Raw genomic sequence first — 27,331 nt, 5'->3', positions numbered from 1 at the left:
TTGCAATTATATTACAATATTTTGAGACAAATGTATGTAATTGAATATCGATGTGGTGTGATGTTGTTCGCAGTGAGTCGTGCCATCGGCAAATTCGGCTAGGGCAAAGTGTAGACGAATCGTGCAAAGACGTCAGGACACGGACAACCTTTGGCGTGGGTAGGTCCCGTCGATAATGCTTATGGAAAGGGTCACTGGGCACAGCCGAGTTACATGGAAGAAGATTTGGGCGGCGTTAGGGGTACGAGTGGTGGCGGTACAGACGAAGCCACCAGTAACGGTGACAAAATCAAAAGGATACCGCCGCCGCCGCCACCGCCACCGCCATTGCACCATTTTCAACAGCAACAACAAATGCAGCAACAACAACAACAACAACAACAAATTCAGCAACAACAACAACAACAACAACAAATGCAGCAGCAGCAGCAGCAACAACAACAACAACAAATGCAGCAACAACAACAAATGCAACAACATCTACAAATGCAACAGCAACAGAATCTTCAACATCATCAACAACAGCTGCAACAACAACGGCATCAGCAACAGCCGCAACAAATCCATAATCAACATCAGCAGCAGCAGCAACAGCATCATCAACAGCAACAGCATCAGCAACAGCAACAGCAACAGCAACAGCATCAGCAACAACAGCATCATCAGCACCAGCAACAACAACGACATAATCAGTTGCGCCACCATCAAATGCAGCAGCAGCAACAGCAACAACAGCAACAGCAACAGCATCATCAACATCAACAGCAAAAATATCAACAATACCGTAACCGTCATCATCAGTATCCGGCCGTAGTGGCTAACAGCGCCGCATCTGTCAACCCTGCGGCTGCAGTGGCCATCACTACTGCAGCTACCGCAACCGCCGTCAACTCGACGCCGTTTCAGTCAAAGCTTCAGGGGTCCTTGTCCAACAGCGCGCTGCACGCCACGGCCACCGTGGCCACGCCGTACGCTGAGACTGCCGACCGGTCTGACTCAGGTCTCAGTTCGTCACGCACGCTGAACTCGGGCGACGAACGGTCTGGGTCCCACTCGAGTGCGTTCAGCGGTTCCGACGACCACGCGGCCGCTGTATCGCCGCCCAACGAACAACATCAGACGCCGCCGTCTACGTACAACAATATACCCGTCTGGAGAGACCCTCACATGTTGCAGGTATGTGTGTGTTTGTGTGTTTGTGTTTGCGTGTTTGAGTGCTTGCGTGATGGCGTGCGCTTGTGTGTGGTTTTATGTCGCATGATTTCTATATGTAAGTAGGGATGTGATTTGTGTTTTAATTCAAATGCATAAAAAAATTGCATTCAATCCATTAAAATGCCAAGCGCTAACACAAACCGACGACAATCGGAAGACAAAAATTTGTTTATTGCAGCTACATTTTGAAAACTGTTTTCCCTGGTAAACGTAATTTTTTCAATACAAAAAGCGTTAGAGGAAGACTACATTTTTAAAATTCAATTCATAACTGCATAGGATATGACGTCGTCTCAAAATGAAAAGGCTCCAACGTAATTTTTGTAATTTTTCAGGGGAACGTTTTTAAATTAGTCCGTACTTATCATTCACGTATGAATTAGAACCTTTTCATTATCTTTATCTTATTGAATAATCAACGGATCGATACGATTTCAGGATTGAATTTTACAACAAAAAATATTAAATAATAATATGCAAAAATATCATTTTTCAAAAAAATGTACTTAGAACCTTTTCATTCTGAGACGAACGATGATGTAAAGTGGTACAATGTGCAAAAACCGTCATAGTGCGTCATTATGTTTTGAATCTATAGGGCTCATAATAGATTTCAAAATCGTTTCGGTATTCGCATAAAATTATACATAATATATTTCGTATACCTACTGATAATAATAATATATAAAATATAAATAAATTATAATAAAAAAAATAAACGATTACATTTACATATTTTACTGCATTTGTATGAAACCGACAAAACGACTTAATGTCTTGTAACCTATTACTTACAGTTTTGGAATGGTAAATTGGTATGTAAATCGAAATGTTGCACTACATAGGTATAGGTTAAATGACTTGAACGTATTTTGATTGCTTCGAAACGGTTAAATAATGAACCATACAATCGTGAACTGTCATTGAATACGGTTATATGAATTCAAGAAATTGACACGCGCATCCGCAAATGCTGTTGATATTTCTTTTTTTTTTGGCATTTGAACTTGGATATTAACAATGAAATTTTTATTAAATTCACACAATTAAAGTTAATTCTGTAATCCTATATATTAACTGTTTATCGCACACTAAATATGTAATTACTTAAAGTAAATTGTCAAAAAAATTTTAAAATTTTATCGTATTGTATAGATACCTACTAGATACCTTCTAAATCGGTTAAGAATTAAAATGTTTTCGCACATATTTTAACCTATATATTATATAACTTACAAAATTAATTTTATCGGATTCGTAGAAACGTGAAAATAGGTACAGTAATATCGTGCGTTTACAATAATTGATATTTTATATCTGCAGTAATATGCAAACCGAAATTCGCCGACCGAAAAATAAATTGCTGAAGGGTGACGCGATACAACACAATTTGTAGAGGGGGGGGAGGGCTCGTTTCGGTCGTAGGCAATGAATAATTGGATAGATCATTTAAGCTTATCATTAAGAGAGGACATCGCACTGGCAGGAATTATACTTTTGAATTTGACACACTCCGCGACGCGCACAATCGAGTTTCGATTCGTGTGGCTCGTTTTTTGCATACATAAGTAGGCTAGCTATACTTAATATTTTATTTACGGATTTTGATGTAAAATTAAGAGTGCTAAAACATTTACCAAATAATGTAATAAATATTATGTGCTCCACTTTTGCAATATTTTTCGAAGTACGTATAAGACGCGTAACGCTTAATGATGATAAAACATTTTCTAAACAACAAGCCAATTAAATTACATTTTACATAATTTTCTTTGCACATAATAAGTTGCGCGCTACTAAAGTATTATGTTGTACGATATAATAATATATTATATTGTTATTTTAGTCGACGGAAAACTTTGACGTCACTGCAGTCGTTTCTAAGTTTGTTATTTTTCTGTACAGGCGACTTTTGTCTGGCACATGTTAATCATATTCAATATACTTCTGATATGAATTATTATTTATTACTAACGCACAGTAATCTCGAAACGAAGAAACACATTCCATTCTTTTTTGCCTCACCAAACACTTTGTATAGTTGACCTATAGTAGCTGATTGTATATATCCAGCTACGTAATAGAAATTTTTTTTTTATTATCGATTTATAATTATTGGTATAATGTATAATTTTTTCCTTTACACAACATTGTATGTAATAACTAATAACAGTGGTTTCGTATGAGACGTTTTCTTCAATAATATTAATAATGGTACTCGTTTGTTATCGCACTACCAGGCGACTATCAGTCTTGCTCATACATTTTTTTATGTATCGTAACAAAACTTTCAAACAAAAGTAAATAGTAATAATAATAATAATAATAATTAATCATTCCTTACAATTAATAACTGTAGCACAAATAATAATTAATATATTCTATAATTAAACGCGAATAATAAACACAAAAAAAAATTAGACAATTTTCTCGAGCGATCCTTATTTAATATCTTGACAGTTGTTAAACATTTCATTCACGTATTATTTTTTTTTCGATAATATATAATTATATATTAATAATATGTTTTCGTTATAAAAACTAAAATTGGAATGTCACCATTAAAAATATTACGGTGAATACCTAACTCATAATTAAAATTAATTTTAACAATAACGTTTGAAGACAGTTAGGTACGGTTGACATATACACTTGTGCTGAAAAGTGAAAAGCCTGCGACACGTTAATAATATAATAAAATACAATTACAATATAAATCATAAATACAATACACTCAACATTTAAACTTCAGATTATTTTTCTCTTTTCTATAAATATATCAATATATTTTGTATTTTTGCATACTTGAGTTCCATGTAATAATATTCCAATAAACCAAGATACAACGACACGTTGATCTTAAATAATTGAGAATTTTAAAATTAAAAGACTACTCACGAACGGTATACCTGGTACCTATACATTCAATACGTTTCGCGGCGGCGGGGCGATAACAAACCAAATCAATACCAAATATCTCGAAACTCTAAGAAAACCTACCTTTATGGCTATATAATAATAATAATATTATGTACGACGGTTGGTAATTTGCTTTGCACGAATACCCCTTTGGCACACTTATAAATTATAAGTAGGTACATACCTAATATTGTAAGATATCAATGTAAAATGTAGAAATGGCTACTGCAGTTCATTAGTCAAAAGGCTTTTTTCCCGCATAAAAATCCCTTTTATAACACGCAAACGACCTCTATACGTTCGTGTACTTATGTATATTTATTCATGTGTTTTGTTCCGAAAGCAATAGATTCAAAAATGTTAGCAGGTTTAATGGTTTATTTTACTCTCGTCCGTTTAGACCAGATAATAACCAACCACTGTGTCATGCACGAACAAATTTAATATATAATGTTATGTGTTTAGAAAAACGGACATCTATTTTGAAATGTGGTCTTATGAATTTAATATTTAAACGTTACTATGACTGAAAATAATTAAAATATGTATGTAGATACTCTATAATATTATATTCCATTTGTGTTTGTCTCATTTTACGAGAAAACTCAAACAGAACTTATTTGTTTGCTGTAATTTCCTATTTATCATCAACTCTAAAATATCACTTCAACTAAATTAACATAATATGGAAAAATATAGTTGCATCATATTAATGATAGTTTTATAAAATATTATTTTAACACTTGATGAATAATAATTAATCAAAGACATATATTTCTAATGATATAATATGCATGTATAATTAATGTGTGTTGTTCAACAATTAATTAATATTCAATTATTTGTGAGATATAAATTAATTTTCTACTTTCATCTTTCATATTTTATATTTTTTGGTCAGGTTTTGAGAACATAATATTATGTTTTCGGCCATTTTGTACGAAAAAACCAAATGATTTTTTAAATTTATAGGTCAACATAAATAATTAATGAACTGCAGCTTAAAGTATCATTTTAACTAATTACAAACGATTATAATATTATAAATAGGTACCTATTGTAATAATATTTATAGTTTCGTTCCGTTTATCGAACGTCCGAAGTCCATTATTTAAGTTACTTTTAAAACTATAATTAAATTATAAAACAAAATAACTTATAAATACATATTAATATATATATATATTATACATATAATTCCATATATACTACAAAATACACTCTTAATGATTATAACTATAAACATATTATATCGATGTCATGACTTTTATTTGTAAATTTACTTATTTTATTTATTTATTTGGTAAATAGTATTATTACTTGTTACTATTCAATTTTCCTCGGAGGTTTTAATTAATCAATATGTAAATTTTAATATCAATATTTTAATGATAAATATATTATGTAAGTTCGAGAAATGTATTCTCATTTGACTGCAAAGTTCAAAGTAAAATACAAAGAATAATATTTTGTTATAAAGCAATAAATTAAAATAGTTGCTGTTTTTAGAAATAATAATAATGTATACAGTTTATTAAAGTTTGTTTTTAAATGAAGAAGATTTTACCAGCTTGGAGTCAGGAGGTTAGTTCGTTGTGTTTGAGTTGTGCTGCAACTTGCAAGGAGTTGTTATTACACTACTATTTATTGTGGATGGAAAACTTCTTTTAAACTATAACCATAAGTTATGTATAGCATTGTACATCAATGAATTAATATATAAAATACTTTATCATAAAAGGTATACAATATAATATATTCAATGAATTGAAATAAAAAAATTGCTTATTATTATTATATTTTTTTCAATGGTAATTTTCCTCAATTTTTAAGTACAGGTTTTTTTAAGCATAAAAAAATACATTAAAAATAGAATTAAATTCATTAGATACAAAAGAATAAATGTATTATAATTTATGTGTTAATAGCTATAATGAGTAATATTATAATTGCATTTTGTTATCCAAAATTAATAATGAATAAATATAATTAAATTCTAGGTACACTTTATAATGCATGAAAATAATAAATAATAACCAAAATACAAGTTTATGTGAGTACTGAGCATACACGTAGTTCAGAAGATAGTTTAATTTAAGTTTCATGTTGAAATATAATATTTTGGAAATTATATAGGTAGTATGTAAAGGTAAAATTTAAAAATAATTAAATGTTCATCAAAGCTTTCCCCAAAAGGAATAAAATTAATATTTCATCACCTCGTTAAAGATAATTAATGGTTTCTGTGCATAAAGGCTGTAAATTACTCAACTCTTGAGGTTTTTTATGAGATATTTTTTCTTTTTAATTCTCATAAATGGGAGGAACGTGCTAAATTATACTTTTGCTAATTTGTTATTGCTTTTAGTGAACCAATATCAAATGTTAAAAAAAAAACGTATAAATAAGATCACTTTTATTTGTGTAGTAATAAATGATAATAATTGAATCTTCTGGTTTGATTTTAATTCACTAAGTTCACGATAAACCGAATGTCGAAAATTCTATATTATATAATATTATATTTAATGCCCTGATTTTATTAAGACTTAAATGTCTCAATTTGTCATTTTTATTTCGTCGCTTTAGTCCGGAGTAGAGTTAGCACTATAACTTATATATAACATTTATATGTACATATAAATAAAATGGATTTAATGGAATTTAGACGATACACAATTTAATAGAAAGATTTTTTTCTGCGTTAAATAATTTGATTACGCTACGAGTCTCGATGTCAAATCAACTGTTTACTTTTCAATAATAAATTATTATTTCTATTTCAACAGTATAAATACTCCCAAATATATTATAACATAATATAGAAATAAACGTTAATTAAACGAACTCAAACCCTATAAATCTTCGACCCTTCAACAAATTATTATAGGTATTTACTTTTAGCAGATATTATATTATTATTATATTGTATAGGTATATAACATTCTACAATATAATAATATGTGATTATGAAATTATATATATTTTACGAGTTTTTTTTTATTACAAAGTTTAATATTTATACGAACCTAAGTACCTACATTTTTATTGATTTCAAATATTTGTCTGACTTTATATTCTGCTATAAACGGGAAAATAAAATGAATAAATAATATATTATTATTATTATCTCCGAAAATTATTTACAAAATTTTTACGAACTAAACCATTGTTATTAGTTATAGGTCCTCACCCGTTTTACAGTTTGTATATATTTATAAAAGCCGTTATTCCTTTAAGACTTTTAGAGCGTCAATCGAGAATATTAAATAAAATATTCGATTTTTATTTTATCGTTCCATAATATTATTATTAAAACCAATTCCGTGGAAAATGCGTATTTCTCAAAATATTATAATAATATAAATCGGCTTTTAGACGGTCGATAAAAGTATATGTCACAATCTGGATCAAAGCTCATAATATAATAATGCGACATAAGACTAGTTGTCTTACGTAGTATGTAGGACGTATAGGTAGTACATTATACGCGCATTAAAAGTTCATAATGATAACAATATCGTTCTTATATAATAAGATAACAATATCATTTCTTTCTGATCGTGCTGTTCCGTCGCACTTGTCGGATTCACGTGGGACACGGCGTTATTATCGATGTTTGTTTTGGTGAGAAAAAATAATAATAGCACCCATCCTCAGGTGATGATGATGATGATGATGATGATGATAATGATAATAACAGAAAACAAATATTCTATATAGGTACCTCGCCGGGTTGTCATAAACCCTCGTCGGGTCGTAAACGGAATACCTCGACGGTGTCGCGATAAGTCTGTGCGGTCGCGGCGTGTGGGGCCCGAGATACAACCCTTTACAATAGTAATACTTAACAGCAGTAGGTCGCACAGGGAAACGTTTTATTGCACGTCACGTCCATAATATTATATTATTAAACATAATAATTGCATCAATATTACGTTTCAGCGTATCGGTGTTATATACACACACTGCTGCGATCATCATCATCATCATAATATTATATTACGCGTTACGTGCCATGTAAATAATGATGCATTGTGTTGTGGATATTACGACGGGTAGCGTTTGGAAAATTGAACGAAACCCACGATTTCGAAATGTTTTATTATTTTGCCCCCGTGTGATTTATCGGTAAATTATTTATAAAGGAAATATATTTTCCGCACATAATAAGTAGCCTTTCTTTCTGTCCCAGTACCTGTCTACAGTGTCTATAAAATCTATGTCCGATCGGATCCACATCATTACCGAACTCAAAGATTACCAAACGCCCTTGGGTATAGTATAATGTAAATTTATTTTGTTATTTTTTTCTAATAACATAATATAGAGCTTCGTATTTGTTTTGGTATATTATTTTTCAAAAAAAAAAAAAATACCGGCATTCGTGTAGCTGTTGATCTATAGCTGGATGATGTCAAGGTAATCTACCAAATTTGAATACGTACAATTGATTAATATACTATCATAATTCTGTGTAATTTCGTGATAATGATAATTTAGGTATAGAATTATAGACATTCAGCGTAAATCTCGTGTATTTTATATTATCATGTAATAACTATATATGGATAACTAATAAGTAATAAATAATAATACAAGAGTAAAAGTGGCAAGTGCACTTTATCGACTTAACTGTCACTACAGAAGAAAAGTTTGTAGGCAACCATTAGGTTTATTTATACAATTTAATAGATCACCTGATACAGTTGGAATTACGAGGTGTATCAGTATTACCTGCTACACGAATGCCAAAACACATCATATAAATAACAATATGCATATTAAGAATCTACACCAAATAGATTTTCTTTAATAAAGAATTGTTATTAGCGCATGTATGTTGTATAAAATGTTGTTAATATTTCTAAGACTAAATATTATTATTTTTGCACGTTTTATGCTACTGAAATACCTCTGGTTGCACAACGCTGATTGACATTTGCATATATTTGTATGAATATAATTATTATCCGTCTCACTGCACATGAGCATTTTTCAATCATAAAACTTCCATCACGATCAATTTAATATCTATCGACAGCCGACGATCATCGAACGGTGACTTAATGTTTGAAGCTGAACCTATAGTATTTTGGTAAATAATAATTATTAAAGTTTCTTGTTTGAATAATCTTCGTTCTATGCACGTTTGATTTTATAAGCTAAATATTCCCCGGGTACACATATAGTAAAATAGTAAACAAAACAAAATCTCAACTTTCCCATCACAGCTGGGACAATCTAAATTGTTTCTATAAATGTATCGACTCTGTGTGGATTATAGTCGAAAACCTTTCACAATATCTATATTTTGTTTTATATTATTCTACCGGAATTTATTATTTATTTACACGTACACATCTGTACTTGTATTGAACATTAGTACATTACTATACTTGGCTTATATATATCCACGCTATAGCTGTCGTAGGTAAAATCGATAATAATCGTCACGATGATAGTTCATAATCATGCGATAGTCAACGGGTCGTATTATGTTGTGTTATTAATTATTACCCGTGTCTGTGGTCCGCCCAAACAAAACTGAATATTACCTTCTCATCTTGCGGGGTGCACATATAGGTACTGCATCGTTTGTGTAAAATAATGAAATAATAATAGGTACCTACAATAATGTATGTGCTGTCGTTTACCACCAACTCACTGTTATATCGCGTTTTCCAGTCGCCGAACGGTCCCATAAGACACGTGGATAGCGTTCAGCACCAGAGCCTTTTCATGTCGAACACGGCGCAAATGCCACAGATGATGATGCCCTATCAGCCTTTCCACCCACCGTCGGTCGGGCCTCCACCAGCGATGCCGCCTCAGACTCCAGCGCCGTCAGCGATGCAGCCGACCATGGGCGCAGCCGGAGGAATGCTGTGGAAACCGCCTGCTGTTCCCGTGGCAAACAGCAACAATAATTCGACGGCAGCCAACAGCTATTACCACCATCATCGCCCCAACGAACAGCAGCAACTAAATAGCAGGTACAACCTAACATTAAATAATTGAAAAGTTAATTTTTCTAATTAATTTAATAATTTAACTAGTATAATAATCCTTTGTAATTTGTAACATATAGTTTTTTTCTAGTTAATTTAAAAAGATAATACGTTACCTAAGTTAGATTCATGTCTATACGTATCACATAATAATATATTCTATTACTAGTTAAAACTTATTGATTAATTATTTTTTTTGTTTAATCACTCCACAATTAATGATTTTAAATAGGTACAAATAAAGAAATAAAATATATTCGTAGATTGTAATTTAGTTGACACAAACGTGTACCTAATTAGTAATTACTAATTACTAATAATTTCCTAAACCACTACAGCTGGAGTGTAATTATAGAGGAACAGTCGTTTCAGCTTATAAAGTACTTAGCTTAAAAATACCTATACCTATAAACTTACAACTCGAGAATGAAATAAAACGATCGCGGGCGGTTGATCGAATTCATATTTTGTAAAGTTGACGAACGTGAATAGGTATTCTTAGAGAAGTTTGCAAACACTGAAATGTACACTTGACAAATTGACAAATATATTATAATATCGCTGTATAGTTGTCAGTTATAATAATTGTCGTCTCAAATAAAATATATCGCACATTTACCTACGACGTAAAAACCGAGACATGCCCTGTTCAGATTTTCGAATAACGAGCTTGTCTGCAAGAGTATATTATGCTGTCTATCATGCATCGTTTTCTTTATTTTTCGCCGCAGAGGAAATGCGGAAAAGGACGTTTACAAAGAAACGAAAAGAGCCAAACAGCCGCCGTACACACAAGGCCCTGCAGGGGGCGGCAAGAGCAGGAGCGGAGGTGTGCCCATCGAGAACGTTTTGAATAACGAGTACGGGCAGGTGGAAATCGAACGGCTGGTAAACCGTCACCAGAGAGGCAATCGCGAACATACCGAAAAGCAACAAGCCGAGGCAGCTGTCCATCAGCATTTCGAGGAGAGTCTGAAACTTGCTCAGCAACAAAGGGTAAGAGTTTCGATTAATTATTCTTCATTTTTTTTTTATAATTTCTTTAGTGTTTATATTGTTATACTTTTGCAACACTTTATTAATTCCCTGAAGATTGTATTTTAAGACCAATGTATAAAGTAGCTTCGTTTATAATGCAAAAAGCTTTATATTTTTCATTCTTCTTTATTTTTTCTCTTACTTCAAACTTATGTCGAATTAAACAAAAGCAGCAGAAATATGTATTGGTTTACACTTTTTATCCACCACTCACTATAGTGTCTTAATAAATTCTCTAAAAACCTAATCGTGCAAACATAACGAAAAATACAAGCGTACAAAAATATTTTGCAAATAATAAAAAAATTTCGATTGTTTATACTTTTATAAGTAAAATAATAACATGTACCACCGACAATTGCAATGTCTTTCACTGGTTACTACAAATTATGAATATTATGAGTAGCTAATATGAAAATTAAGAAATAATATATATACTTATGTTTATTTTTTTGTGTTGGCTTATGTTTAAGAGGTCTCTTTTAGTAATAGATTACCTTGAGTATTATAGTAAATCGATATATTACGAAACTTAATGGTAAAAACATTATATTATGCGTTTCTCATGGGTTTTTTACGGTATTTAAATTATTAATCAAGTCATTAGTAGGTAAAAATATATTAAACTCGCTTAAAAGTTAAAGTATCGTAGAAACCCTATGACCAAAACACAAATAATATTTTTACCTTTAAGTTTCATAATATACTCCGTTATTAATGCTTACTACACAAAACTGGAACTACTGAACATATATGGTACTTTATATGTGATCGTTTAAGTAAAATTCCGAAATATGATACTAATATCTTTTAGCATGATAACCGCCCTCTGTGATAGTATCGACAAATGTAATAAAAATACCGTTATTTGTCAAAAGGTATTTGGCTCATGGTCAACCTAGCATTACATGTTTTAAACGCATTATATAGATAATTACAATGTGTATTAAAAAATCAATAATAGTCACAAATGAATCCTTATATAGGTAATATAATGTAAATATTGTCTGAAAATGTTTTGTCTTATAAATTATACTATCATATAAGGTAATTTTTATAAAAACAGAACATACCTTTATTACTTATATGAATATTGCGATACAAATAGTAAGTATTTTTAGACCATCTATTCCCAAATTCATTAAACAAGTGGTGTATTTAGGTTTTGTCTTGAGGTGGGGGATATGGTTTTATCCAGTAGCAACTAACTTCCTTCACGTTGCCTTACATTATAATAACTGTTTAACAACATCAATAAAAAACACTTTACCAAAATTCTAATATTATATATCATAATAGTATTTTACTTGTGATTAAAAGTTTTGTTGAAATAAAATTTCTATTACAAATAGATGTTGTATTTATTTTTATTATTATATTATTCATAATATTATACAACAATAAATATTTACGATTTGACGTTTTATATCTATAACACAAAATCAAGTCTTCTTTTTTTTAAAACTTAGCTTATATACGTTACTTTGTCTGGTGTTATTATGAGTGATCGTTAACATGCCAATAAGGCCAACCCATTTGGCCTGTTTTATTAATTAGAATATATTATACTACATACTATTTATTACTACCTACATCTCATTAACAAATGTAAAAAAAAATATATATATTTACTTGTATCATAATATTTTTTAAATAGTATCCTTAATCCTCTTTAAATATCGCACAAATTACTAAATAAAGATAATTTACTAATACACCTTTCTTTTACATGCGATAACTATAGGTACAACAGATAATTGGGGGTACCTTGAAATTAATATTAATAGATATACAAATCGTATTAAGTTTTTTGTCGATAAAACTACAATTGGTAGTTATATTATTTTTAAAAGTCCTGCATCCCTAATATGAAATATAAAACTCATGAAAATTAATGTAGCAATGGATTTTAAGCATATACATTTAATAGAAAACTAGAAATTGTTACAATAACACAAGTTTTTAAAAATTAACAATACCTATATTAAATAAATAATTTTTCTCTAGTTATTGATAAAGTTAATACCTACATTTTTTTTTTGTATTTGTTCATTGAAACGACCTCAAGGTCTTCGTCAATGCTTATCACAAGTGGGTAGTAGGGAGACTATGTGATCTATTTATCTATGTATATATATCACTATATACATGGTACTACCCCCCTTCTCCAAGAGGAGACATGTGCGGTCTTCACTCCCAGTGGAGTGGGACCTAGTTGGAAACCGGATGACGCAATCGGACGACAGCATTGGGATTTTCGGTGGTTGCGTAGAACCACACAATTTTTTTGCACTTTGATATGAATCGAACCGATGACTGTGTGAGTCGTAGTCAACTGCGTGACTACTGCACCACTCCGGGCCCCATACCTACATATTTTGAAAAAATTATTAAGTCTTGTTCTTGAAAATAAATATCCCATCAATTATTTATCGTGAAAAACAACAGTCTGACTAAATTACACAGCTCAAAAAACCCTACAGTTTACAGTAGATGTTCATTTAATAACAAAGTGCTCATTGTATTTTATTTTATTTGTATTAGATAGGTAATTAGTTTTATCTTTACAAGATAACGTATAAAACAAAATTGTCTTAAAAGAAACATATCTTTTAATCTTTATTTAAAAATAAATGTCATATTCAGTATGAAATTAATTAATTAGTTATACACTCGTCATTATTTATTTTTACTTTTATTGTACGTTTTAAATTATAGGTAATAAATAAATAATACCTTAATAATAGTGTACTTTCATTATTGGCGATAAAGATTTTAGAAATAAACATAAATTTGAGCAGGGTTAAAAAAATATATGTATATAATTATATATATATATGTGTGTGTGTGTGTGTGTGTGTGTATGTGTGTAAATATTATTATTAAATATAATAACATAAAGGTTTGCTATTTTTACAGCTATATTCATTGTATTTGAAGAGACATCCATATCAAATATTACCCAATCGCTCCCTATAATTTATTGACAGTAATGTTATTCGTCTAAATTCAATATTGCATGCTTAAATGTATTAAATAAATATGTGTTCAATCTAAACCCAATCGTGCAACTCCTATCGTATCTCAAAATATATAAATTATGTTTGAAAAAAGAATCTAAATAAAATATAGCATTATTTAAATATTGTTTTTATTAGAGAACCAATTGGATATCAAATTTGCCTTCCCCGCCGAAAAATGTGTATCCAAGTCAAGGACCTAAGACTCAAGATTCATCTAAGCAAAGACATCCATCCCTAAATGGGGCAAATCAAACCACCAATCATCGAGGAGTCGACGATTGGAAAGAAAATAAAAATAAATATGCACCGACCAGATCAACACCGGTTGGTTCATCATCTTCTAGACCTTCAACTGTAAGTATAAATTTAAATAAACTAACATTAATGGATAGTTAAAAATGCATATTTTAGTTAAATAATAATTATTATAAAATCAAATTTATTATCAATCAAATAATGTTGAAGTTAGAAAATTAGTATAAAAACGTGGTGTGTTGTAATTAGAAAATTCTAATTTAAAAAAAACAATTCTAAGAAGAGCTCAATTTGTTTAAGTGTTTGTGATTTTTCAAATTTCAAGTGTTCTCAAAAGTTAATTATATAAGTTAATAACCATTTCCATGGAAACTTAAGAACAAATAATAAAAAAATATTAATTGGAATTAAAAATTTTGAATATATACATATTGTATATTATATGTTTATTTAGGAAGTTACGTTATATTATGGTGTTCTAGAAATCTGTGATTAAAGTCTTAAATCTTGTAGTCACGAACATTTTCAATAAAAAAAATATAAAATTAATATTATGATTCCGTTTTCCTCAGAAAAGAATAACATTTTTTAAAACTTTATCGATAATACGCCAGCAGTCGGTTTTTATAGAAAAATAAAATTTACTTTATATTTTTCATATGCTTCATATGGAGCGTAAATATAAATAATACATTTTTTTTTGGAAATGTTTATTTAACTATTGTTATTATTTATATGTTCATAGCAGCAAGCGCATTATAGAAGTCGGACCGTTCCTATATCGAATTTCGATCATGATAATGTATTAATCAATGCCAACGATGGTGGAAACCACAATAATATGATCTCGTATGCTCCTTACATGAATACAAATCATGTGTACGCACCTCCTTCCAATTCATCAGTAATAGTTAGAAACGAGTCTTCGTACAAAAACTCATCGATGCCTGTGCCAGAAGCTTATTCATATAATCGTACTCCTACTATTCTAACAGTCCCCGCTGTAAAATTAGATAATAAAGAACTAAAACAAGCTAAACCAATGCATTACTCCAGGACATCATCTTCTTCGGTCAATACTAGTCAATTAAAAGGTCACAACTCTTCCCCGGAACAACATCATCCTGGGCCTCTGTTAAATACACATGGTCGTTATGCTTTGTATCCACCTCAAACTGATCATGCTCAAAGAGATTTAGACACGCCCCCTCCAGCACACTTAAATGCAATGATGTCTAGTGCCCTTCCAAAATTTGTACCTGTCGCAGTACCAATTGATGATCTCCAAACGGAAGCATTAGATCTAGTTATGATATGTAATAAAGCTACACCTGAAACTGATGTTCCTTTATATTTAAATTCTAACTACAAAAATGCCAAACCAGATCCTCAAGATACCACAAACACACATGATATAAATGTTTGTGTTAAATCTAAAAAACATAACTATTTAGAAATGTATTTGCCTGTTAACGATAATGTGAGCTCGCCATTGATTACATTAATAAGCAATTCGACTACCAATTCAGCAATCTTAACGACGACACTCTCATCGACCAACTCGATAATTTTGCCGTCTACTGTTTCAACGAGTAATTCATCAAGCAAACCAATAACAATTTCAACAGCTAATTTGATAACTGTCCCAATTTCCATTCCGTCTACCGTTTCAAAAATTGATCCAAAGGCTATCCCAACTTCCATTTCATCTACCATTTTACCTAATTTGACAATTATTCCAACTCCCGTTTCAATATCCCAGTTTACAGCTTCAACAGAGATTCCCACAATTACTCCTGCATCAATCCCAGCAACAATTTCAAAACCCGCATCATCAATAAATGTTACAACAGAAATTTCGGTGACAACCTCTTCAAATATCCCAATCACCAACTCAACTACCTATGATTCTTCTCCATCTACACCTCCTCCGGTTCTAATGCCTGCCACTTATACAGAAATGTCTAGTGGAATAAAAACCCATCATCACAAGTTAAAGAAAGCATGGTTACAACGCCATGTATGGGCAGAAGACTTGAAAGAAGCAGGCGTTAATATTGATCAAAATCCATCACATTCTTTCTCTCAAATGGATGATACTCCTCCAGTTTTACAGTGTGAAATTACCAAAAAAAGAAAAATTTCCAAAAGCTCATCAGACGATAATATAGAGGCAGTATCGCCTCCTGTAATTTTGCCGTGTACTTCTTACTCAGAACCGTCGACATCATCGGGAAGTGGGACCAAAAAGTGTAAGAAAAGAAAAGTTTCTAATCCCGCGATACCCCCTGAAAATAAAGACACAACAGACAATGTCAAGCCTTTAGATACGGAGAAGAAAGTTCCTCCGATTAAAATTCCTAAAAAAAGAGGAAGAAAGCCCAAGGTTGTTGTAAGTATACCTTTGAAAAAAGGAAAAAATAATGACGGTGAAGTGCGGTTTTTTCAATCGGGCCCATGTTTAAATGCTGGGCCAAAGATACATAAATGTCGAGAATGTCGCATATTCATAAACAATAAGAAGAATGATTTAATGACGCAAGATGAAATTGATAACATATTTTGTCGGTTCTACGCATTTCGTCGGTTGTTCACAAACAAAACTGGGCAATTAATGAATGCTGGGTTTCCCGATCCTTTCTTGGATATTACTGAAGTAAGTTCGTGCCTATTATAGTTAAAACTCAAGGAACATCATTTATTAATTAAACATTTATTTTAGGATGATGCGAATCTTTGGCTACCTAACCCGGAATGTCCACCAAGTTCATTAGATGTGGAAGTTGCAAAAAAAGTGTTAGTTGAGGCTGGTCGTCAATTTTGCTATTTAGTGAAAGAAGAAAATAAAGCTCTAACTCTATCACCATATTTCCAAGGTAATTAATTTCACGTGTTAAAAGTGAATTTAAAAATTATACTTTATTTGTTTTGCAGGCAAACCTATTGCGTGGAAAAAAGCAGCTAATGGTGTGAGGGAAATGTGTGATGTTTGTCTTACGACTATTTTTAACTACCACTGGGCCTGCGCAAAATGTGGTTTTGGTGTTTGCATCGATTGTGTTAAGGTATATATATATATTAATTTATTTTTAATAATCGTTAATCTTAAACGCATCAATATTTTTTCTAGTTATTTTATACTAATCCTTATAAAAAATTTAACAATGTGTGCAATTGAAAAATAATGCAACTACATGCCAATACATTTATTAAAACTTATATGACACTTGTTTTAAGAAATTATAATTATTTTAGTACTTAATAATAGTTAATATCATGTGTTCTCGAGCGAATACAACTTAAATACTGCAAATGTAGTCGAAATTAAAAACAAAATGATGCATGGCTAGTTTATTAACTCATAATACTGAAACCAGAAAAATGTATTATGTGTTATACTGAAATCATAAAAATGTACTTGGTTTAATACCTACAGAAGTATCCATATATTTATTTAAGTATCAGTATTTTTTATTTTGAATGGACGGTTTGTATTTATTCACACGTTTCATTACATAAATTGCTGTTAAGTAAAGTATTACCCACGTGTTCGTTTTGATTATTTTTTTTATGCTAAATCGAATCACATATATACGAGGAATACGTTTGGTTTTAAATATTTTCTACAAACAATGTTATACCTATATAACTAACACAAATATATTACGGATGTTGTGCAGGCGCGTCTCAATGGCTCGTCAGAGTTGCCAAACGCCGCGACTATGACTAAGAAGGACCTGCGAGAGAAAGACACATTCACGTGGATGACTTGTAACAGCAAACATAATCACGACGTCGAGCGGCTCATGCTTACACAAATCGTAGCCAGTGACTCGATGGACGTTGTATTCTCTGATTTACACAAAGTCAGTACTTTGTGGAACCTTGCAATCGAATGTGGTTGTCCAGACCATCCTTTCCCTGAGATACCGGTAAATATTTATTTCTATTTAAAATTTAAACGATTTTTAATTAGATTGTAATTTATTTTAGTCAAAGTTGAATCTATGTATTAAAATTACATATTTTTTTTTACCTTCACAATTTTATTTTATAGTCTGCTCGTCTATATTTAATAAATGTTACAAAATCTAAGATAATTCATTGTTTTATGAATAACTACACATTTTAAATAGTATTACAAACACTAGGTGAACTAAAGCGCTTGATCATTTTTGAACGTGATGATTTATTATATTTATATTATATTTTCTTATATTTGTTATATACTACTTTATTATGCTGAATTGAACGAAGTGGGACGAGTGCCAAAATCTGGTCTCTGTATTATGTCTGGCCTTTTTATTAAGTGGCCTGCTCGTGTATCTTTGATAAGGGGCATTATCTGGGCAATATGAAATTTCATTACCGCCACCTATATCATTTGTGTTAGTCGTCAATGTTGATTAGCGTGAGTGTGATTGTATGCGGGTACCGGACTATCTAAGTATGTGTGGACATGTCAACGGCACCGCCGTCTAAAAATGAAAAATGTAATTTTTTGATAAAAACACGCATTACAGGAATAATTCTCACGCATCATAGAGTTGTCTAATTTGATTATTGTTTTTTCGGTAGAAAGAGGATAATTTTCTACAGTGCGCATTGGACTTTGATTTTTATTTTGATGCTTAAAACAAACATAACAAAAATTGATCGTATTAAAAATCGTATAATATGGTTTAGAAAAAGAGTTTTTTAAATGCATGTCCTGTAAGAAGAGTTTTTCTTTCCAAAAAAAAAAGAAAATTATCAATATCTGATCACTCCACGAGTTTTTCATGCAAGGTTTGTTTGTGATTAAAAAAACAGGTCATGTGCAGGTCCCTTAATTTGTATCATTATAATATGTAGGTAATAAAAAAAGTTTATTGTACACTTATAAAGTCTCAACTTCTAAAATACTTATTATTCATTAGATTTAGCTTTGTGTTTATTTTTCGTGCCTGAAAATATATTTAATTTTTTACCAATACAGGTACTAAGAAATATGGTTTATTTTCTCCATACCATTATTATAGGTACCTAATTATATAGTTAAAGGGCCCATACTATATAGGGCTCTAAGGTTTGAATGTATAATGTGAATAAATATTCTCAAATATATGAATACTATCACTATAATATGTCTTTTCTGTATTTTAAGGGCGATGCCAGTACTGATGACGACGATGACAATGTGCCTTCAATGTCACAAGCAAGCACTTCAAATACTGATGATAACTCTCAAAGCAGTCTTGCTGAAAATTCTGAAATAAGTTCTGCTGAGAACTTAAAAAACGAATCTGCTGATAACTCAAAAATTAAAGTGTCTGAGGACTCTCAAAACATTCCTGCCGAGGGTTCGAAAAACAGTGCTGCTGAAAACTCTAAGAAAAGTCCTGATGAGAGCTCATCGGGAAATATTGCCGAGGAATCTAAGAGTCTTTCCCAAAATGCTATTAACATCGAACCACAGATTGCCGGGGTAAAATAAACGCATGCAAATTAAATTGTTAAATCATTAATTATTTGTCTATTTTCGTTTGTATTCCATAGTGTTCAAATGGCGGACGAGCGAGTGTTCAATCTCACCCGGGAAGGAGAGAGCAGGCTTTAAAACACTTTGTCCGTAAGAAAAATAAATATCTGAAAACTATTCCACGCGAGCCGCTTCCACCACGTGTAATGACACTGGCAGAGAGCCGAGAATTTTTTCCAAACAATCCCCATACATGGCTATGTGACGGAAAACTGTTGAGACTTTTGGATCCCGAAGATCCTACCAACTGCGACATGTTTCAAGTAAATTCTTATTCAGTTACTATATATAAAAATAACTACTGGTATAAAAATGTGTAATCAAGATATTCGCATCGAATACATTAATATTGATGGTCGTATTGTTGCCGGATTTGTATTAATGTATTATGTTTACTTTAGTCGTGAAATAATATGTTGAATAAATTACTGTTTTTACTACCTCCACGTATTTAATGGCAATTGGTTGGTACTTTGTAGGAACAGTGGAAAAGAGGTCAACCAGTGATGGTCAGTGACGTGGGCCAAAGGTTAAATCCGGAATTGTGGAGTCCTTATTCGTTTAGTCGTGACTTCGGTGAATTTACCAATGACTTGATTGACTGTGCGACTGGTATGCTTGTCGAGGGTAAGACAATGAAACAGTTTTGGGATGGTTTTGAGGACGAAAGCAAGCGACTTAAAGGTCCGGATGGTAAACACATGTTGTTGAAACTAAAAGACTGGCCAGTTGGCACTGATTTTGCGGACACCTTACCAGAAAGGTAACTATTTTCTTAACGTTTGATGTATCTCCAGTTTTCTTATGATTTCTTGAATAGTAAAACCAATCTAATGTATTTAGCGTTTTCCGATACAGATTTGATGATCTAATGAGAGTATTGCCGTTAAAAGATTATACTCTACGCGATGGAAATCTTAATTTGGCCGCTAGATTACCGGCATGTTTTGTACGACCAGATCTTGGGCCTAAAATGTACTCAGCTTACGGGAACGCTGGAAATCGCGATTCCGCAAAACAGTTAATGAGTACAACTAATCTACATTTGGACGTATCGGATGCAGTTAATGTAATGGTGTATGTGGCTATTTCGCACAAGAGTGAAAACCAAGACGAAGCTGATCATGAATGGCACGTAAAGGGTAAGTATCTAATATTAGCAATAATATTCATGCACAAAATAAATTTATATTTTCCTATTCGATAATTTATCTTTGTCGCTGTGATATGCTCTGAACTTTGTAATTTGCTTTTTTTTGTCACACTTGATGAACTTATCAGTTGCTCTAGTGACATAGTTCATACGTTTTAACATATAGTAATGATTATGATGAACACGTGAATAATATTATCTATGATATTATAATTATTTTCTTGCAAATTAAAAGTCATGTTCGTGATACAATGTCTTTTCCAACACACTGGAAAGTTTCTTTGCCCTTTCATTATTGTAATTTAATAACTATATTACAGCAATTGTATACTTGAAGATGCTGAAAAATTGTTCACTTGACTGACTAGTCAATCTTGTACAGTGTATGCAAAATTAATTTTTGTATTTTATACTATTTATTTATGTTGGTTCGTCTTTGACGTTTACTTGTATACTTTTTTCTATAAAAATGTCTGTTTTATAAAATTATTTTAATAAATTGTAATCAATTCTCTATATTCTATATTATTTTGTAGTTGATTTAGTTGGTTTAATTTACGAATGTATTTTTTTAGTTTGGTCTACTACACACCTACAGAACTATATCGCTGTGGCCAGTTTATTTATTTGCCTATAATATTATGGATGTTTCAGAAGCGTATCGGGCGATCGACGAGGCTGGCTGTGACATGGCAAGTAGGAGACGGGCCCGCGAGCCCAAAGAGTTGCCGGGTGCTGTATGGCACATTTATCACGCCAAGGACGCAGACTCGATACGCGACCTGTTGAACAAAGTGAGCGCCGAACGCGGTGAACCACTGGAACCCAACCACGATCCCATCCACGACCAATCCTCATACTTGGACGCAGATCTCAGGGCGCGGTTGTATACTGAATACGGTGTCCAGGGTTACGCGGTGGTACAGTGTCTAGGTGACGCCATATTCATCCCGGCCGGAGCCCCACACCAGGTACAACACGTGTTATTTAATAAATTTTTGACTGAAACATAATATTATTGCCATTATAATATACCTACCACATAATTCCACCATATAATGTTTTAAATTTTTTTTTATTATACGAAAAACGTCATGCTTCTTCGGCGTTTGTTAACACACGATAATATAATATTGTAATATTATATTATAAACATAATATTTATTATTGTTTATCACTCTCATTTGACGTTAAACGTGCTCGTGTGTCGTTTGCAGGTGAGAAATCTGCACAGCTGCATCAAGGTGGCTGGTGACTTCGTTTCACCCGAAAACGTATCTCAGTGTTTCCGGTTGATGAACGAGTTCCGCGAACTGTCCAGCAGCCACAGCAACCACGAGGACAAGCTGCAGATCAAGAATATCATGTTCCACGCGGTTAAGGACTCAATTTCGGTATTGTTGCACAACAATTTGGAAGAACCGCAGGAACAACAGGAACCGGAAGAGGAACAGGAAAAGTAGGAGTAAATGCGTATTGATTATTATTTCTGTCTATGGTAATTTATTATTATTTAATTTTGACCATTATTATTTTTTCTCTCATTGTTATTACATATTATATTCATTTGTAAATAATCTATAAATGACATTTAATTTTATCCCGTTATAATATTACTATTTTTAATATAGTATTATATAAATTAATAAAAGTTAATACTTACTTTTTTTTATATAAATATATACATAATATATATTTATATTATATTACGATAAAAAACGAATCATACATTTTATTTTGGCGCTTTCGGGAGCACCACAAAAGGGGGTTTTTTTCATTAAATTATATATTTGTTTTCTTTTTTTTTAATTTTTGTGATAATATGACTTCTTGTATCTAGAACTTTAAGTTAATATTATTATTTTATTTGTATTATTATTTTCTATGTTTGAATTTGTTAACATCATATTTTAGTAATATTCATTATTAAAATGATATATTATATCATTTGGAAAAAAATACACAAAAACAAGATACAGTACAATTTATACAAGAAATGTCGATTTTAACAATATATTAATTTTTTTGTACGTTACTATTTATATAATTTATTTTTTTTGTTATCTCGTACATTATATTTTTTTCCCAACCACAAAAACAAAGCATGCTATTATATTTTTCCAAATCTCCCAATAATACCTATGATAATATAGTATTATATCATGTTCGCTATTCACGGTGAATTATCTATTGCCATTTGTTCCTTTCATTATAGCATTACCAATATTAATAATCGGACGCATTTAATTTCGATTTTGATTTTTGTTTTTTTCATTGTGTTTCTTTTCTTCTTATACAGTCATCGCATAATAAAATCGCACGCATTAATTAGATATCTACTACGATTTATTCTCTACGTTATTTTTGCATGTCGATTATTTATAATGTAATATTATAATTTATTATTTTGGTATCATGTGAAGTAAACATTAAACTCACCTATGCCATATCACATCAATAATGCACACGCACACACAAACATTACACACAATATATTTTATAATATTATAGTGTTTGAGCAACAATGTTGACATTAGTTTGTAATCTTCCGTATAAAGGATTTAGAATTAATTTGTTTATTGTGTTAAGTTATAGGTTATAATACGCTCGTGGATCGAACGCGTTTTGTTTTGCCTACACGACTTATGTCCCCGGGCCCAGAAATATTGTAAACTGTTCAATAATAATAATAAATTAACATCCGGAAATCGCTGACCGAGTACGGTTATCGTATTCCGTGTTGTTGACAGGTCGTCGCGAGGTAATCCGTACGCTTCGATGAACTTGTTCCATCATAATCTGACCTCTAATATTAACCTATATAATTATATTATTAATTATTTAACGCCTACCCAAGACATCTCGTTTGATTGTCGACTTTTTACGATAAAATATTACTAGTTGAATCGTTTCGCTACCTGTTTGAATCGCAATTCATTTGATTAAGCGAACAACTTATCAATTACTCAATATTACCGGTGGATCGCCAGTTTGATCCATTGATGCGCAGTCTAAATAGGTAGTTATTGTTGATCAAATCGTCGGTGTATTTGTTTTTAGTGTGACTATTAAATTAATTTAAGAATAGCGATTATTAATTATTATTGCTTTTTATTCGTGTCCTGCGTCCGTTCAAAATCAATTTGTGTGTATAGATGTTATAAATAATAAATATCCTACATTTCTGTCGATCGTTGTATTATTAATAATGAATGTTTAAAGCACAAACATATTTTATTCTTAAAATATAATATACCTTCTATTAGGTATGCTCGCTTCTTCGTTTTTTCCTCATTTCCGTGCACAGTATTACGCGTTATCACTCGTCAGTTTTACTATAACGCATTATAATATTAAAAATTACAAATCGATCAAGTTTTCTATTAGAAAATTCGGACTCGTTTTTCTTCCACGTTGAATAACTGCTAAAAACGTGAGTCAAAACCAATCTTAACGAATATAGATTAAAAAAAATTAAAGTTCACAATTCCCGTTTTTATATTTAATCCCATGCACTAATGTACACCATTATGTATAAGATAGGTACGCCGGTTTACTTCGATGCAGCTGTGTTTCTCGATCGTCGGTGTTAAGCGGCCACTACAGTAATCTTATAACTCTTATTACTAACGCTATAGTATCCTATAGAATACACAATATTATACATTATTGTATATTATCCGTGTACGATTGTCAGTAGAACATTTTCCGTGTTAGCGCCCATCGTGGAAAAAAGAGACGGGGACAATAATTATTTGAAAGCCATATTATAATAATATTATGTTGAACTTTGGCTGTCGCTCGTCGACCTTTCTCAATCGTTCGATACTTGCCGTGCACAATATAGTATAATGTATAAGCGTTTGTCGAATAATTTCATGGATTCTGAGTTATCGTTTTGTATTGTTTTTGTCGGTCCGCAATTATTGGTACCTATTATTATATTGTATTTGTTACCAGCTATCAAGAGAAAAAAAATTATATTCTTAATAGTGGTTGAAGAGAGAAAAATGATATAGAAATGATATGTTTTCGATGTTATGCTATAATTGCGCATTTAATGTGTTGTTTTTTTTACACTTATGGACAGGTTCTATGAAAACCTACTTATTAAGTGTTAATTTGTGTTTTTACTACAGTTTATTAAGATTATATTATTGAAGTTGTTCTAGGAACTTTTAACGCCACATCGTGGCGCTCAAACGGGTTAGTTACTGTAACCTATGTTTAATCGTAATCGATGTATTTTGGATTATATAAGTTATATATTATTATTATTATCATTATTGGAACGCTTTTATTATTATATGTTTATAATATCATATTTATATACTTAAGCCACCTATTATAAGTTATCGATGTCGAACGCATTAACAGAAACTACGAAAAATATTATAGAGGTACCTACCTACCTATGTGCCTCATATACATTGTATTTTTTTTGTAGCATCAAAAAATGAACTTGTGTATTTTTTTGTAGCATCAAAAAATGACATTGTATTTTTTTTTTTTTTGTAGCATCAAAAAATAATATAAATTATCGTGGTCTGGATACGATTTTCGTTTAACATAATATTAAATTCCCCGGATAAAATAATAATAATATTTATTAAACAACGTCATCGTTGATGGTAATTATTCAGTTCCGACACCTAATGCCCGACCATTGAAATATCCAATCTCAAATACCTGATTACAATAGGTAGGTACATCCAGACTCCAGTGGCGCCCCCTCCGAACTTGACAATTTGAAACATAAAAAACATAGTATAGCAAAATATTATCCCACTTCAATTGGCCACTAAATTACGTGCAGTTTTACCCGTTAAATGTCATTATAAAAATCCTGCATAACCAACGTATTTCCACCAACGCTAGCGTTAACTCAAACTCGAACCAAATTGCCTTCTTGAATTGAAAATTCTTGAACTTTCGCCGACGCAGACTTGCGATAATATGCAAAAAAAAACCAAAATCGTTTTCGCGTGCCTACTTCTTTTTTTTTTTCATAGAGTTCCACTGACGAAATTAATAAATATATAATAGGAAACCGTTTCGCCTTTGGCTCGATATCGATGATATTAATATTATTATATTATTGTGAGGTCGTGCGGGTGGACGCCACTGCTGCAGTCATCATGTAGTTTAATAATAAATTGATAAATAATAATAGGTAGGTACCCTATTAAATATGAGGTGTGTGTATAATGAAATAAGCGTGAGATTTTCACGACCAAAAGATTTATGTGAGAAATTATTCGTTATCGTTTCCTTTAATCTTTACCGTTGCAATGTGACGTAATTGATTTCCTTTTTTTTTTCAGCAAGTATTCTCCGTACACTGATATTCATTTACATTATATACTTACTATAAATATATATAAAAATATATTAGTATACTCGTAATTGTTAAGGACTTGTAATTTTTTTTTAAATATATTTTAAAACCGGCTGAATATTTAATTGCAACCATTATTAAATAATCAAAATTATATACCATTCAATTATTTTATAATACGTTAAACAACAACTTTGTACACATATCATGGCATTTTATCATGTTATATTTGTGATTTCAAGTCGGTGTTTACGTATTAAGACGTAACATACTATGATAAATATTTTTGTTTTCTGTTTTCGATTAAACGGTTTCATACAAAATATTACGCATTAGGTATATATCCATATAGGTATACTTACACGTGATATATTGTTGTATCCAAAAATATACTGTACGTTTCGTGTGCTTCTGGTTGACTATATATTATATACCAATTACCAGCTTTATATATTATATTATATGTTGTTTGGTGTTGAAAACAAATCAAATAAATCTTGTTTTATTTGACAAAAATGTATTTTTTAATTTTTCTATATTATTGTGTTCTAACCTAACCTACGATTTACGAATATCTTTACAATACACTTTAGGTGCTCATTGCTCACCCGAATTTTCTTCATTAACAACCTACATACATTTTGTATGTAAACTTTAAAAGAACATACTATTTTTAAAACTTAAATGTTTTACGTCATTTATATAACGTGCTATAACAATACAATTTTTCTTTTTTTTTAAATAAGTAACACCCTTTTTATTTTATATTATTAAACACATGATTTTTTTTTTGAAAATTTTTATACATTTGAATATAAGGGTAATATTATTGTCCACGTATTAAAAGATATTTTAAAC

The 27,331-nt window shown here is 31.1% G+C and overlaps 1 protein-coding gene across 4 annotated transcripts in view; it reads left to right on the top strand.

Annotated features, from left to right (window-relative positions):
• Positions 1–26,456, top strand: part of LOC132937548 (lysine-specific demethylase 3A-like) — a 68,016-nt gene extending 41,560 nt beyond the window's left edge. The window contains exons 2-15 of one of the 4 annotated variants that reach the window (XM_061004370.1): positions 74–1,176; positions 9,823–10,130; positions 10,877–11,141; positions 14,342–14,560; positions 15,210–17,117; positions 17,184–17,337; positions 17,396–17,526; positions 18,142–18,393; positions 19,608–19,928; positions 20,000–20,245; positions 20,462–20,745; positions 20,826–21,124; positions 21,790–22,106; positions 22,353–26,456. In XM_061004370.1, coding sequence (XP_060860353.1) covers positions 214–1,176; positions 9,823–10,130; positions 10,877–11,141; positions 14,342–14,560; positions 15,210–17,117; positions 17,184–17,337; positions 17,396–17,526; positions 18,142–18,393; positions 19,608–19,928; positions 20,000–20,245; positions 20,462–20,745; positions 20,826–21,124; positions 21,790–22,106; positions 22,353–22,598 — 5,913 coding nt within the window. In that variant the 5' untranslated portion in view covers positions 74–213 and the 3' untranslated portion in view covers positions 22,599–26,456. Of the gene's footprint in view, positions 1–73; positions 1,177–9,822; positions 10,131–10,876; positions 11,142–14,341; positions 14,561–15,206; positions 17,118–17,183; positions 17,338–17,395; positions 17,527–18,141; positions 18,394–19,607; positions 19,929–19,999; positions 20,246–20,461; positions 20,746–20,825; positions 21,125–21,789; positions 22,107–22,352 lie in introns of all 4 variants that reach the window. The other 3 variants (XM_061004371.1, XM_061004369.1, XM_061004372.1) reach the window with 3 other exon arrangements.
• Positions 26,457–27,331: the final 875 nt, after the last annotated feature.

This window comes from Metopolophium dirhodum, chromosome 1, assembly GCF_019925205.1.
Source record: "Metopolophium dirhodum isolate CAU chromosome 1, ASM1992520v1, whole genome shotgun sequence".
NCBI lineage: Eukaryota > Metazoa > Arthropoda > Insecta > Hemiptera > Aphididae > Metopolophium > Metopolophium dirhodum.
Note: the sequence above shows the minus strand (reverse complement) of the source record. Positions and strands in the feature narration are given on the sequence as shown.